General features: G+C 45.5%; 1 protein-coding gene across 5 annotated transcripts in view; it reads left to right on the top strand.

The window, feature by feature from the left end:
* The window catches only part of LOC129710754 (septin-4-like), a 65,384-nt gene extending 60,611 nt beyond the window's left edge, over positions 1-4,773 (top strand). For all 5 annotated transcript variants that reach the window (XM_055657980.1, XM_055657979.1, XM_055657981.1 and 2 more), the window contains one exon: positions 3,010-4,773. In XM_055657980.1, the coding sequence (XP_055513955.1) occupies positions 3,010-3,081 (72 nt within the window). In that variant the 3' untranslated portion in view covers positions 3,082-4,773. The remainder of the gene's footprint in view (positions 1-3,009) is intronic.
* Positions 4,774-15,466: the final 10,693 nt, after the last annotated feature.

Raw genomic sequence — 15,466 nt, 5'->3', positions numbered from 1 at the left:
GAAGGGGAAATCATGCTTGATTAATCTTCTGGAATATTTTGAGGATGTAACTAGGAAAATGGACAAGGGAGAGCCAGTGGATGTGGTGTACCTGGACTTTCAGAAAGCATTTGATAAGGTCCCACATAGGAGATTAGTGGGCAAAATTAGGGCACATGGTATTGGGGGTAGAGTGCTGACATGGATAGAAAATTGGTTGGCAGACAGGAAACATAGAGTAGGGATTAACGGGTCACTTTCAGAATGGAAGGCAGTGACTAGTGGGGTACCACAAGGCTCGGTGCTGGGACCGCAGCTATTTACAATATACATCAATGATTTGGATGAAGGGATTCAAACTAACATTAGCAAATTTGCAGATGACACAAAGCTGGGTGGCAGTGTGAACTGTCAGGAGGATTCTATGAGAATGCAGGGTGACTTGGACAGGTTGGGGGAGTGGGCAGATGCATGGCAGATGAAGTTTAAAGTGGATAAATGTGAGGTTATCCACTTTGGTATAAAAAACAGGAAGGCAGATTACTATCTAAATGGCGTCAAGTTGGAAAAAGGGGAAGTACAATGGGATCTGGGGTCCTTGTTCATCAGTCTATGAAGATAAGCATACAGTTACAGCAGGCAGTGAAGAAAGCGAATGGCATGTTGGCCTTTATAACAAGAGGAGTATAGGAGGAAAGAGGTCCTTCTGCAGTTGTACAGAGCCCAAGTGAGACCACACCTGGAGTATTGTGTGCGGTTTTGGTCCCCTAATTTGAGGAAGGACCTGGACCCACTGCAGTTCGCTTACGGCCACAACAGATCAATGGTGGATGCAATCTCGCTGGCCCTCCACTCTGCTCTGGACCACTTGGACAACAAAAACTCATATGTCAGGCTGTTATTCATTGATTACAGCTCGGCATTTAATACAATCATCCCCTCCAAGCTGGTTACCAAACTCGCAGAACTGGGTCTCTGCGCATCCCTCTGCAATTGGATCCTCGACTTCCTCATTCACAGACCACAGTCTGTTCGTATTGGTGGAATTGTGTCAGACTCGATAACAATCAGCACGGGAGCACCTCAAACCTGCGTGCTCAACCCCCTGCTGTACTCACTCTATACTCATGACTGCGTAGCCGGTCATAGTGCGAACTCCATCATCAAGTTAGCTGACGACACCACTGTTGTGGGACGTATCACTGATGGGGAAGAGTCAGAGTATAGAAGAGAGATCGAGCGACTGTCCATATGGTGCCAGCACAATAACCTGGCCCTCAACACCAGCAAAACCAAGGAACTGATTGTGGACTTTGGAAAGAGTAGGATGGGGACCCATAGTCCCGTTTATATCATGGTTGAAAGGGTCAAGAGCTTCAAATTCCTGGGTGTGCACATCTCTGAAGATCTTTCCTGGTCCGAGAACACTAACGCAATTATCAAGAAAGCACATCAGCGCCTCTACTTCCTGAGAAGATTACGGAGAGTCGGTTAGTCAAGGACTCTCTCTAACTTCCACAGGAGCACAGTAGAGAACATGCTGACTGGTTGCATCGTGGCTTGGTTCGGCAACTTGAGCGCCCTGGAGAGGAAAAGACTACAAAAAGTAGTAAACACTGCCCAGACCTTGACCTTCCTTCCATCGAGGGGATCTATTGCAGTCGCTGCCTCAAAAGGCTGGCAGCATCATCAAGGACCCACACCATCCTGGCCACACACTCATCTCCCTGCTACCTTCAGGTAGAAGGTACTGGAGCCTGAAGACTGCAACAACCGGGTTCAGGAATAGCTACTTCCCCACAGCCATCAGGCTATTAAACTTGGCTCGGACAAAACTCTGAACATTAATAGCCCATTATCCGTTATTTGCACTTTATCAGTTTATTTATTCATGTGTGTATATACTGTATTTATATAATGGTATATGGACACACTGATCTGTTCTGTAGTCAATGCCCACCATGTTCTGTTGTGCTGAAGCAAAGCAAGAATTTAATTGTCCTATCAGGGACACATGACAATAAACTCTCTTTAATCTTGAATCTTGACATTCTTCCTATTGAGGGAGTGCAGCGTAAGTTAATTCCCAGGATGGTGGGACTGTCATATGCTGAGAGAATTGAGCGGTTGGGCTTGTACACTCTGGAGTTTAGAAGGATGAGAGGGTATCTTATTGAAACGTATAAGATTGTTAAGGGTTTGGACACGCTAGAGGCAGGAAACATGTTCCCGATGTTGGGGGAGTCCAGAACCAGGGGCCACAGTTTAAGAATAAGGGGTAAGCCATTTAGAATGGAGACGAGGAAACACTTTTTCTCACAGAGAGCTGTGAGTCTGTGGAATTCTCTGCCTCAGAGGGCGGTGGAGGCCGGTTCTCTGGATACTTTCAAGAGAGAGCTAGATAGGGCTCTTACTGATTGGGGATGATCAGCCATGATCACATTGAATGGTGGTGCTGGCTCGAAGGGCGAAATGGCCTACTCCTGCACCTATTGTCCATTGTCTATCTAAAATTATGAGAAGCATAGACAGGGTAGATCATATGCATGCAGATGATATTAGTTTATCTTGGCATCATATCCGGCATAGACATTGTGTGTTGAAGGGCTTGTTCCTATGCTGTACATTACTATGTTCTACCTGCTATGTTACTCATAATGTTCGCCAATAAGCTTCACCAATTCACATCAGCCTCTTGTCCAGTTTTCTCCATCAGCAATGCAGATGCAGACAAGTTGCCATATAAATGCAATCTGTTATTTTAATTCATCGAGTGTGACACCTGGTCAGCTATCAAGGGAAACGAGGGGGGAAATTGAAGGCAAAGAGTTCTTGTAATAACCTCTGGTGGACAATGCATGCTGGGATCTTCCAGGCAGGACAGGGTCAATCCTGGCTACAGCGGCTTGGGTGGTCAGTCGGATAAGATAGGAGACCACAAACACACCTGCAGTTGTTCTCATGTGGACCCAGAAGACTTAATCTTCCTTGTAAAATAATCGTGGCCTTGTTGCTTCTTTTGTCTTGCAGTTGCGGCGAATGCAAGAAATGCTGCAGAAGATTCAGCAACAAATGCATGGCCAGAAACCTGAAGGGTTGTAGCACGCTGAAGGCACTGTTTACTTCAGGGATTCGAGATGTTTACAGTCTTCATCCCTGCCCTCGGGCAGGGAGACCGTTCCTACACACAAAGCTTTGGGCTTGGAGCTCTGCCTGTCTAAATAATTGATTTCAATATTTGACAACCCACCTTTCACTGGGGAAAAATGCATCCATTTTATAAAGCACTTAAAACAGTAGGAATCTAACCTAGGTTAATAGCTGCAATAAATGTTGGGTGTTGTACTAATTATGAGGCATTTTCAACATGCTTTAATTATCCCATTTTGCTTCGTTGAAAGCAGGCTTGATCTTTCTTCACCCATACGTTAATACCTATGATCTTTCCTGGTGGTGAAATAGTTGATTTTACCACTATTATCTTCTTAGGGTTTCTAATGCAGCTAGAATTATAAAAAATGCAACTGACTGAACATTTGTGGTCAGTATTTAAGTTGTGAATAGAACCCAGCAGAGATTTCCACAACATGTAGCTTTCTATACAGTGCTTTAAATTCCAACTTAGTCCTGAGGCACTAATAAAGTCAAGAATCTCATCCTCATTTCTTTTAGAGCTTACTGGATAATAACTTTACTGAAAGTTTTCAAGCACCGAGAATGCTACTGATCTAGTGGGAATGAGAGAAAAATAAATGGGAGGCGTCAATGAAATTGAGAACAAGGCATTTGAAATGAAGGTGATGCTTGCTGGAAATGTGAAGCACCAAAAATCAGGAAGTAGACCAGAATTATTCGAAGGAAAACCAGAAAGGCAGCAGATCGAGCAGAATCAGTGGGCATAGAAATAGGTCGGGGACCGTTATTGGAACACTAGTATTAGAAGCCACACAAGGCCTTTGAGGGAGGTAACAGACAATTTAAAGTATCTCTTGAACAGATTTTTATTTTCTGAGGTGTTAAAAATTATGTGCTGTAAAAGTCACTCTTTAAATATCTGAAATATTTATGAATCCTTAACAACTATACTTGTTATCATAAAATGTCCACAAATCTTAGGGCTTGCATTCAAGTCCTTCAATGAGACCACATAGGGTTCAGAAATACGGTGCTCCTTTTGAAGAAAGGTAATCCAAGAGGTTGGGGTAGCCCATTGCTCAGTGGACGATGTGGATCACCTGGTGTGACCCCCCCCCCCCCCCCCCCCCCCCCCCCCAACCATACTGGTTCAGTTCTTGGACTCTGGCAGTAGAGAATATGGTGGCCAGGACAGCGGGGAGGTGGTCCTAAACTGGACCTTAAAATTGTTGTGTCGGGAGAATGGAGCAAAGACTTCATTGCTTTCTCCTGCCAGGTACCTTGTGCGGGCAGGGATTTGATCAGGCTCACAGATGTTATTCCCAGCTTCTATCTAACACCAAACTGATGCCTGTGAAGAATGGGCATTTGGGTTGAATAATGGAGGGCAGCCACTCTCTGTGGAACAGTACTCCAGTAAAAGCCAATAATATAGAGAGAACGAGGACAGCAAAATCAGGACGATCAAACCTCCTAATTAAAACCTATTGCTTCAAAAGGTTTGAATGAAATGGTTGTTGGGTGGCAGATGTTTTCACAACCAAGCACAAAGTAACCATTAGCTGCCCCACATGTATGATGAGGTCCTGTGTTTTCAATTCAGTGTAACGTATCTGGTAAATTGCTACAATTTAAATAAATACAGCTATTAAAAACCCACCACTGTTCACACTTACTTATTGTTCCATTCTCAATTGCCCAACTTTGATTGAAATAAATCGGATACAGATATAACGCCAATCTTGTTATTGGCCAGAATTACCAAGAGGAGATGATGTTGTGTCCAACTCTTCCTCCTTCCTGAATGATGATGATAACCTTTGGCTGATTCAAGGTGGCTGAACCTAAAAGAGCACGAACCATGTTCATAATTATTGTTATGTAATGAAACAAACATCCCCATTATTAATTCTTTACAACAGTTTAAATATTCCAAGAATCAGAACTTTGCATGTGACATGTCTCTGTGAACCAACTTTTTTCATAATCTCACATTTCCATATGACAGAAAAGGCTACTCGGCCCACGGACTTCTGCTGGCCCCCAGAGCAATCCCATAACAACAGCACAAGTCCATGACAGGAGAAAAGCCAATTCAGTCCAGTTCTGCAACCTACTGCCACTGCTTACTCTCCAGTACCTCGCTGCAGTGTCCCGCTGTTTTTAAAAGGGAGTCAACGATCCAGGGGATCACCCCAAGTATTGATAATGCATTGTACAAGTAATGGGCCTGTCCCACTTAGGCAACTTTTTAAGCGACTGCAGGAGACTATGCAGGCGCCACATGTTTGCGGGTGGTAGCTGGAGAGTCACCTTCGTGGTCGTGAGGAGTTCCCGCATTGACTAGAATGAAGCCGCCATGGAGAGTAGCGAGAATTCTCGTGCCGTAGGTGGGTCGCCAGGAGGTCATAGGTTCTCATAGGTTGTAGCCGGTGCTGACCAGTGAATTTCATTGGCTCATTGGGGGAAAAAACATAAGCAGTAGTTTTCAGAACCAAGGATAACCGACCAGTAATGTTAAATGTCCACCGAGCTTCACAGCAGTGTATCCTTGGCTTCTTAAAAGTTGTCTCCATTCCTTCTCCCCCCGCCTCTTTTAAAGGACTTACCCAACACTGTGCTTTAGCCGTCTTAATTGCTGCACCAACCTTCCTGTTCCTCGCGGTATCACCTTGCCTTTGCACTGTGAATTTCACTCAGACGGTGCTACCTCCGCTAGCCCTGTCCCTCGCCTGCATAACGGGCTGGTGAAGGAAGCGATGTGCGTGTGTTCCACTCTGACAGTCGCCGTTCCAGTTTCTACAGTGTAAAACCAAAATGTATAAAAATGGCCTTTATGAAAATCTGACAATGTGCACTTTAACCACATGTGATTTTTTTTCTATTACAAATCTCAAATGGTGGAGTACAGAGGCAAATAAATAAATGATGGGTCTTTGTCCCAAACATTATGGAGGGCACTGTATATGCTCTTCCTGTGAAGAGGGCCATCCATGGGGGAAAAAGGGAAAGTTTAGGCTTTGAAAAGCAAAGAATAGTAAATATTGAAATAGGCATCGAGTACTAGTAATATTTGGCATGTTAGGTCGCATCTGTGGAGTGGGAAACTAAGTTAATATTTCACAGAAGATAGATACAAAAAGTTGGAGTAACTGGAAAGCTGGAGAAAAGGAATAAGTGCCGTTTCAGGTTGAGACAGTCTGAAGATGGGTCTCCAGAGATGCTGTCTGTCCCGCTGAGTTCCTCCAGCTTTTTGTGTCTACGGTTTAAGACAACATCTGGAGTTATTTCTGACTCACGGATGGCTTTACTGAATCAGTGAGATTAAGGAGTGAAGATGTACATATATGAATGTGCACAATGAAGTTGGTTTATTCCCAAATAAAGAACATGCAGTGTGAGACCACGATCACTCACATCGGAACACGGGTAAAGCACAGATACTGACATATTATCGACCTGTGAGTACTTTGGTGAGAAATCTTTTATATACCACACTGAGTATTTTATAATTTTACACAGTGCAACATTGCCCTCTGTTGCCCAAATGGAACAATATTGCATAATAATATTACATTTAATACATTTGATAATTTATTAATTATTAATCAATGCAATAATAATATTGTAATGTTAACATTTAATCCTCAGCCAAAAAAAACAATTCTCAGGTACATAGCACCAGGGTTGTTACCCAGACCATTATAACCAGCCCGATTTGGATAGAGTGGATGTGGAGAGGATGTTTCCACTAGTGGGAGAGTCTAGGACCAGAGGTCATGGCCTCAGAATAAAATGACGTTCCTTTAGGAAGGAGATGAGAAGGAATTTCTTCAGTCAGAGGGTGGTGAATCTGTGGAATTCATTGGCACAGAAAGCTGTGGAAGCCAAGTCAATGCATACTTTTAAGGCAGAGACAGATAGATTCTTGATTAGTATGGGTGTCAGGGGTGATGGGGAGAAGGCAGGAGAAAAGAGTTAAGAGGGAATGATAGATCAGCCATGATTAAATGGCAGAGTAGACTTGATGGGCCGAATGACCTAATTCTACTCCTATCACTTGTGAACTTATTGGCATCCAGCTATTGTACCCAGCCCAACAACTTGTCACTCCTCTTAGAGCATGCCCTCAATCTACTCCCCTGTAGAGAAGGATTAAATTGGCCAAAAAAGTGATATAAAATGGTGCTAGTTTGAAAGATGTGTTCAATGTCTACCGCTCCCATCAGAATTCATGCAGCAGTCTGCCGTCATTGCCTAGTCTTTGCTAAGCTCTGTGTAAGAGAGGTCATCACATCTTAAAGGTATCATCCTGTCGCAGTGACAGAGAGGTAAATCGACTACAGTCCATCAAGCCTTCAAGGCTCGATGACTGCTTTGGAGATGAGGGAATACACTGGGATACTTGTCGAGGTGGATCACATAATGTCAATGTGTGCGGTTATCCCTTTTCGTGACAATGCTGACCTGACAGAGTCCTGGAAAGGCATGAAATTATCTGCGTGGCAAAGATCACATCGTGTACGTGGGAGGGGGAGGGGGAGGGGGAGGGGATCCTCCAAACAATGAGAGAACAAGAAAAAAATGAAAATATTTTGACTGCTGGAATATGATTCTGGTTATTGATCTCAGAATGGTGTTAGTTCAAGCTGATGAGGGTTGCAGTGTGATGTGCTTGTTTTATTGTGACGGTCACAAAATCAGATTGCGCTGGGCAGATCCAATTCAATTGTTGAGGGAAGAAATGTATGAATTAGATGCATTTGGAAAAAGGTCAGTCTCTGTATAATAAGTGGTTCAATTCCCAACAGGTGTGATTTCATTTAAAAAATGGTCCCAAGGGCAATCTAACCCCAGTCAAATCCTCATCCACATTAAAAAAAAAGGATTAAATCACTTAATTTCTAAACCCTTGTATCTTTTTTTATGTAGCTGAAAATTATCTTCTATTTTAAACTATAAGCAGAGTTTATTGGGAAGAGGGGCAGTGAGTTTAGTCTGTACAAGGCCAGTAGTTTGCGTACAACTGATGTTTCTTGATTAGTACAAGTATCAGAGGTTATGGGTTATGGGGAGAAGGCAGGCGAATGGGGTTCGGAGGGAGAGATAAATCAGCCACGATTGAATGGCGGAGTAGACTTGATGGGCCGAATGGCCTAATTCTACTATCACTTATGACCTTATGATTTATGATCCCCCCCTACGGTTAATTCAATTCAATTCAACTTTATTGTCATTGCACAAATACGAGTAAAGGTACAACAAAATGCAGTTTAGCGTCTGGTCATAGTGCAAGATAGTAGAAATAAAAAATAAAAATACTGGTTAACAATGTGTGGACTGTGGATGAATTAAACTGGTACATAGGCAAATAAATGTATACAAATGGAAGAGTATAAAAGATAGCTAGCGACGGGACTGTGAATTCGGCAGTGTAATGGTGTTATTGAAAAAGCTGTTCCTCAGCCTGCTTGTGCGAGACCTGAGGCTCCTGTACCGCCTCCCTGATGGGAGGAGGGCAAACAGTTCATGGTTAGGGTGAGACGGGTCCTTGATGATTTTCCCGGCCCGTCTCAGACACCGTTTGCGGTGGAGGGCATCCATGGCAGGGAGCGGGGCACTGATGATGTGCTGAGCGGTTTTCACAACCCGTTGCAGTGCCTTCCTGTCACCTGCGGTGCAGCTGCTGTACCACACCGTGAAGCAGGTGGTCAGGATGCTTTCGATGGTACAGCGGTAGAAGTTGGACAGGATCTGGGGGGACAGATGAGCTTTCTTAAGCCTCCTCAGAAAGTAAAGGTGCTGCTGCGCCTTTTTGATCAGTTTGGTGGTATTGAGGGACCAGGACAGATCCTCAGAGATGTGTACCCCGAGGAATTTGTAGTTGGAGACGTGCTCCACCTCAGTCCCGTTTATGTGGATGGGGGTATGTCTGCAGCCTCTGGTCTTCCTGAAGTCAACAATGATTTCCTTCGTCTTCTTTGAGTTGAGGACGAGGTTATTGTTGGTACACCAGGCTGCCAGGTTCTGGACCTCCTCCCTATAGGCTGATTCGTTGTTGTCCCTGATCAGTCCTACCACCGTGGTGTCATCGGCAAATTTTATGATGGCGTTGGAGCCATACTTAGGGACGCAGTCATGGGTGAAGAGGGAGTAGAGGAGAGGGCTGAGCACACAGCCCTGTGGCACGCCGGTGTTCAGTGTTAGAGTGGAGGAGGTGAGGTTGTTGATCCTAACAGACTGTGGTCTGTTGGTGAGGAAATCCAGTGTCCAGTTGCAGAGGGAGGTGGTGATGCCAAGTCAAGTCAAGTTTATTCGTCACATACATATACGAGATGTGCAGTGAAATGAAAAGTGGCAAATCCGCTGAGTTTGGTGATCAAGCTGGCGGGGATGACAGTATTAAATGCGGAGCTGAAGTCGATGAACAACAACCTGATGTAGGAGTTGTTGTTGTCCAGGTGGGTCAGGGCAGAGTGTAGGGCCGCAGATATGGCGTCCTCTGTAGACCTATTGGGCCGGTAGGCAAACTGATGGGGGTCCAGTGTGGGGTGGAGGCAGGCTTTGAGGTGAGCCAAGATCAGCCGCTCAAAGCACTTCGCGATGACGGGGGTGAGTGCCACTGGGCGGAAGTTGTTGAGACTCCCTGAAGCTGACTGTTTGGGCACTGGCACAATGGTTGAGGTCTTGAGGCAAGTAGGGACGACACCCTGGGCCAGTGACAGATTGAAAATGTCAGTGAAGACCAGGGATAGTTGTCCAGCACATGCCCTGAGCACATGCCCGGGGATGCCGTCGGGGCCGGCAACTTTGTGCTCATTCACTTTGCTCAGTGCACCTTGTACAGCAGAGGTGGAGAGACTGAGGGGTTGTTCATTCGGGGGTGGGGCAGCTTTGATGGCTGGGGTTTTGTTGTCCCGGTCAAAATGAGCATAGAAGTAGTTTAGCTCGTCAGGAAGGGAGGCGTTGTCTGGGGGGGGGGGGGTATTATCTTTATTGTAGTCGGCAATGGACGACAGATAGCACAATGGGCTAAGAGTTCGGCTGGCGACCGGAAGGTAGCCGGTTCAAATCCCGCTTGGAGTGCATACTGTCGTTGTGTCCTTGGGCAAGACACTTCACCCACCTTTGCCTGTAATGGAATGTTATGGCGGCAGGCGCGGGCACACCGCGACGCCCTGTGTCTCCCTTTCAAGGGAGATGCTAAAAATGCATTTCGTTGTCTCTGTACTGTACACTGACAATGACAATAAATTGAATCATTTCATTTTTTTTTTTTTTCAATGGACTTGATGCCATGCCACATGCGTCTGGGGTCGGAGTTGTTTTGAAAATGCTCCTCGATCTGCCGTTTGTGTTTGAGTTTTGCGCTCCTGATTCCCTTTTTCAGGTTGGCCCTGGATGAGCTGTATCCCTCAGCGTCGCCGGATCTAAAAGCGGCATCGCGAGCCTTCAGCAAGAGTCTGACCTCTCTGCTCATCCACGGCTTCTGATTAGGGAAGGTCTTTATTTGTTTGTGGGTTGTGACGTTGTCGGTGCAGAATTTGATGTAGTCCAAAACGGATGAGGTGTATGTGTTAATGTCCACTTGAGAGTCAAAGGTGGCCTGAGTGGCAAACAGACTCCAGTCTGTACAGAGACAGCCCCTCAGGCCAAACCTTCACTGTCCTCACGGTTGGTTTCACACGTCTGATGAGAGGTGTGTATTTGGGGAGCAGGAACAGAGAGAGGTGGTTAGACTGTCCCAGGTGGGGGAGGGGAAGGGCTTTGTAGGCTTCAGTAATATTAGTGTACACTAAGTCCAGAATATTGTCTCCTCTGGTTGGACAGGAGACATGTTGATGGAACCTGGGGAGTACAGGTTGGAGTGGTTAAAATCACCCGCAACAATAAAAAACCCCTCTGGGTGTGCAGTTAGTTGTTTGCTGATAGCAGCTTGCAGCTCTTCCATTGCTAGCCTGGCATTAGCATCCGGAGGTACATAGACTGTAGTGATAACAATCGATGTAAATTCTCTGGGCAGATAGAAGGGCCTGCACTTTATAATCAGGTATTCCAGGTCAGCAGAGCAGTGACTACCAGTCATAACAACGTCCGTACACCATGAATTGTTCACATAAATGCACAGCCCGCCGCCCTTGGTCTTACCGGAGTCCTCCACTGTTCTGTCGGCCCTGAAGACAGTGCGCCCATCCAGCTCGATGGCATTGTCCGGGATGTTGTCGTTAAGCCATGATTCGGTAAAGACCATGGCGTTGCAGTCAGCAATCCGTTTATGTGAGGTGATCCGCCGCCGTAGTTCATCGATTTTATTCACCAGGGACCGAACATTGGCGAGGAAAATGCTGGGCAGAGCTGGCTGGTGAAGGTTTAGCTTTGGCCTAGCCCGATAGCCTCCCCGCTTCCCACGTCTTTGTTTGCTGTCTCTGCGCCGCCTCCGGGCACTTCCTGTCGGAGGAGCTGGCACACTAGACCGCAGTGTCCTGGTGATCTCCGGCGGTAGTTGGAAGTCCTAGTGTACTGGTTGTACAGAGACGACTGAGATCCAGTAGTTCTTGACGGCCATACGAAGTCTTCGCTCGACTGTTCCGAGCAAAAACGACTGTAATTATTAACCAGCAAATTACTAACTTGCAAAAACTGTGGAGACGCAGAGCCTCGTGTTGTGCACGCAACGCCATCTTGATCGATAAATGCAGTGATAGGAACAAACTGGGACGATGCAGAGCAGACTGACCAACAATCCAGGTGCAAGCTAGGTTTGAGACCGCATCTGCTCTTTTGGGGGCACTAGGATGAGTGAACAGCAGATTGGGCAAGCGGGTGGAAGCAGGGTAGTTAACGTTGGGACCAACCTCCATACTGGGCTTTTTTTTTTTAAGAGACTCATGATGACTTTCAGGTTGGTTGGTAACAAAGTGGATGGAGAGTTGGTTTTGTAGATTTATGGGGGGGCACCAGAGGACTGTGAGATGCCACGGGAGCAGAGTTGCACCTGAACATAGACCAAATGAGCCCAAGTGAGGTTTTTATAATCCTCTAGGTGTTCAGGGTGACAGCACAGCATCGGTGAATCCTAGCATAGATTCGGCGACCATTTTGTTGAACACTTGTGCTTGGCTGGCCAAGACCTAGTTGCTAACCATTTTAACACCGGAAGGGGCGTGGCCTTCATGCCATGATTGACAGGAGAGAGATTCTCAACATTTTTAAAATACTAATAACACTTTTATTTTTCCTTGATGGGAAGAAGCCTCTGCACCTGATGAGCGGAGGGAGACTGAGTAAGATGGCCAAAAATCACAGTCATAAGTGGTAACCATATAACAATTACAGCGTTTTCTAGTCCGTGCCGAACACTAGTAGCGTTTTATCTAAAATCAATATACAGTGCAAACAGGAAGTTGTCAAGTTTACCACCACCAACAACCATATGCAGCGTTTTAGTTTGGACCAACCACCAACAACAACCATTTGCAGTGCTTTATTTCGGACAAACCACCACATTTTCATTTTCAAACGACATTAAGGGCACTCAAGGTCAGTAAAACCACACTCACAGTTTGGTAGACATGTGTTCAATGTTATTCACAGCTCAGGCTGAGAGACATGACCCTCTCGCTCCCCCATCTTGCAGAGACTGACTGAGGCACTCAACATTTCCAGGTTTTATAGTCACTCCAGAAGGGGCATGGCCTTCAGGAGAGAGAATCTCAATATTTTCTAAACACTAATAACAATATTATTTTTCAACGAAGGGAAAAACCCTCTTGTCCTGCACAGCAGAGGGGGACTCTGAGTAAGATGACCAAAAATCACAGCCGTAAGTAGCAGCGTTTTTTCTAAAATCAATATACAGAACAACAGGAAGTGGTCAAAATCATACTTTTAGTAATATGGATAATATCTTGCAATTTAACCAGTAATAAATGTACTTTCACTGTCAAAGATGCCGAGTAATGTTAAAGATTTACCAAGTTAAAGTCCCTTTTCTCATTATTCTGACATTTTATAAAACCGGGCGCACTCTTTCGCTGTAAACATCATTGGCAAGAGTGTTTGGAGGGAAAAGACTTTCATTTGTAAAGATGAATTACAACCCACAAGAACGTGCAGTCCGGATCAGCGGAATATCGACAGTGGCTCCACAGCATCAAACCCACCACATGGTTGGTATCCAAACGAAACCCATCCATAGATTTAGCTGCATTGTGCTCCCTACGTGTGCCAGTTTATAATAGTTTTACAAAATGCTTACCTTTTCACTCTCACTTATCTCTCGGGTATACCTACACTCATCTACTGCAGGGATCCTTTTCCTGGTGTCCACTTGACATCCTGTGTAAATACACTCATCTCCAAACCACTGCCTTCCACATGTGAAGACAGACCATCTCTCATCCATCACTCCTATGCTCACTGACCATATGGGCTCCCCAATCAACTATGTTTTAATTTTTTTAATGTTCATCTTTGCTCCAAAATCCCGCCACAGTCTCACCCAAAACTTGCCTGTACTTCAACACCAAGCTATTTGCTCGTGTCCGCTGCTGGCCTGTGATGTCCCTGCACGTTTCAGTGTCCAACACTGGTGACAGACCCTCACTTGTGGAATTCCCCAACTAAAACTCCCTCCCAGTCAACCCTTCCATCATTCTTCACCTCTCTCTCAAACCAACCACATAAATACCGTGGCTTCAAGTTCAGAGGCTGTGTGCCCTGTAGAAAGTGACTCCCCAAAGACTTTCCACCATCTGCAAGGCACAAGTCAAGTGTGTCATGTAAAACTCTCCACTTCCCCAGACGAGTGTCATTCGGAGAAAACTCAGGAAACTACACTATCCAGCACAAAGCATCTTGTTTGTTTGGCAATTCCTCAACCACCCAAAGCATTAATCTTCTCCACCATCAGTTCACAGTGCCTGCAATGTGCACCATCCACTAAATGTGCCACTGTTACTTCCTTCGGCTATTCCTCCCAAATCTGTAACAAAACAAGACATAAAGTACAAACGCATTGGGAACTCCACCACCGGCAGCCCCTCACACCCCAAGTCTCACATCATCACAGCTTCATTTGTGCTTCAAGATGTCTGGTTGTCAATGCTGGAAGTCCTACCCCAGAGCACTGTGAGAGTACTTTCACCAGAGAGGTGCTTTGAGAAGACATTTTACCACAACCTTCCCCAGGGCAATGGAGCCACTGGTCAGGCCACAATAAGGCGCTGGTCAACCGCATTTGAAGTATTGAGAGCAATTTTGGGCCCTATTTCTGAGGAAGGATGTGCTGGTGCTGGAGAGGGTCCAGTGGAGGTTTACAAGAATGATCCCATGAATGAGTGGGTTAACATATGATGAGTGATGGCTTTGGGCCTGTACTCGCTGGAGCTTAGAAGAATGAGGGAGGACCTCATTGAAAAGTACAGAATAGTGAAAGGCCTAAATAGAGTGAATGTGGAGAGGATGTTTCTACTAGTGGGAGAGTCTACGTCCAGAGGTTATAACCTCAGAATTAAAGGACATTCCTTTAGGAAGGAAATGGGGAGGAATTTCTTGAATCAGAGGGTGGTGAATCTGTGGAATTCATTGCCACATAAGGCTGTGGCGGCCATCAATGGATATTTTTTTTAATGATAGAGATAGATAGATTCTTGATTAGCACGGGTGTCAGGGGTTATGGGGAGAAGGCAGGAGAATGGGGTCAAGTGAGAAAGATAGATCAGCCATGTTGACGGGTGCCCAATGGCCTAATTCTACTCCTATCACTTATGAACGGAGGGTACATTCAGTGACGCCTACTTCTTCTTTCATGTGGCGTTCACAGCCTAAAGTTGTTGGACAACTTGTTCTATTTGATCTTCCGTTTGTGCAGGTTGAGTTGATTGCATTAGCCGAAACAGGGCGGACCACGTGAAGGTTGCAATCTTCCACCCCAAGTGACGCCCAGTCGCGAAAAGTAAATAGATGCCATCTATTTACCTGCCAGGGATGATGGCGTGGCTTTAACTTTGCCCTACTTGGAGAGGGGAAAGTTTCATCTGTGGTTGCATCTCTGGTTGTGGCTGAGTAGGCCCATGCATGAGAGAGATGTTTCCACTAGTGGGAGAGTCTAGGGTCAGAGGTCCTAGATGTAAGTAGATATAGAATATATAGATATAAGATAACAGATATCTTGATTATAGATAAATATACAGATAACATAGATATAAGATAATATCCGCCTGGTCATCTCCTTGATGGTTTTGTAGCTGTTGCAGGCGCAATGCGAATGTCAGTGACTTGTCAGGGAGCAACATGTTGCACTGCTTGGTGTCTGCCTGTCCTCCTCCCTCCAGCCCGCCGCCTCCGCTGC

The sequence above is a fragment of the Leucoraja erinacea genome, chromosome 28, assembly GCF_028641065.1.
Source record: "Leucoraja erinacea ecotype New England chromosome 28, Leri_hhj_1, whole genome shotgun sequence".
Lineage (NCBI taxonomy): Eukaryota > Metazoa > Chordata > Chondrichthyes > Rajiformes > Rajidae > Leucoraja > Leucoraja erinaceus.
Note: the sequence above shows the minus strand (reverse complement) of the source record. Positions and strands in the feature narration are given on the sequence as shown.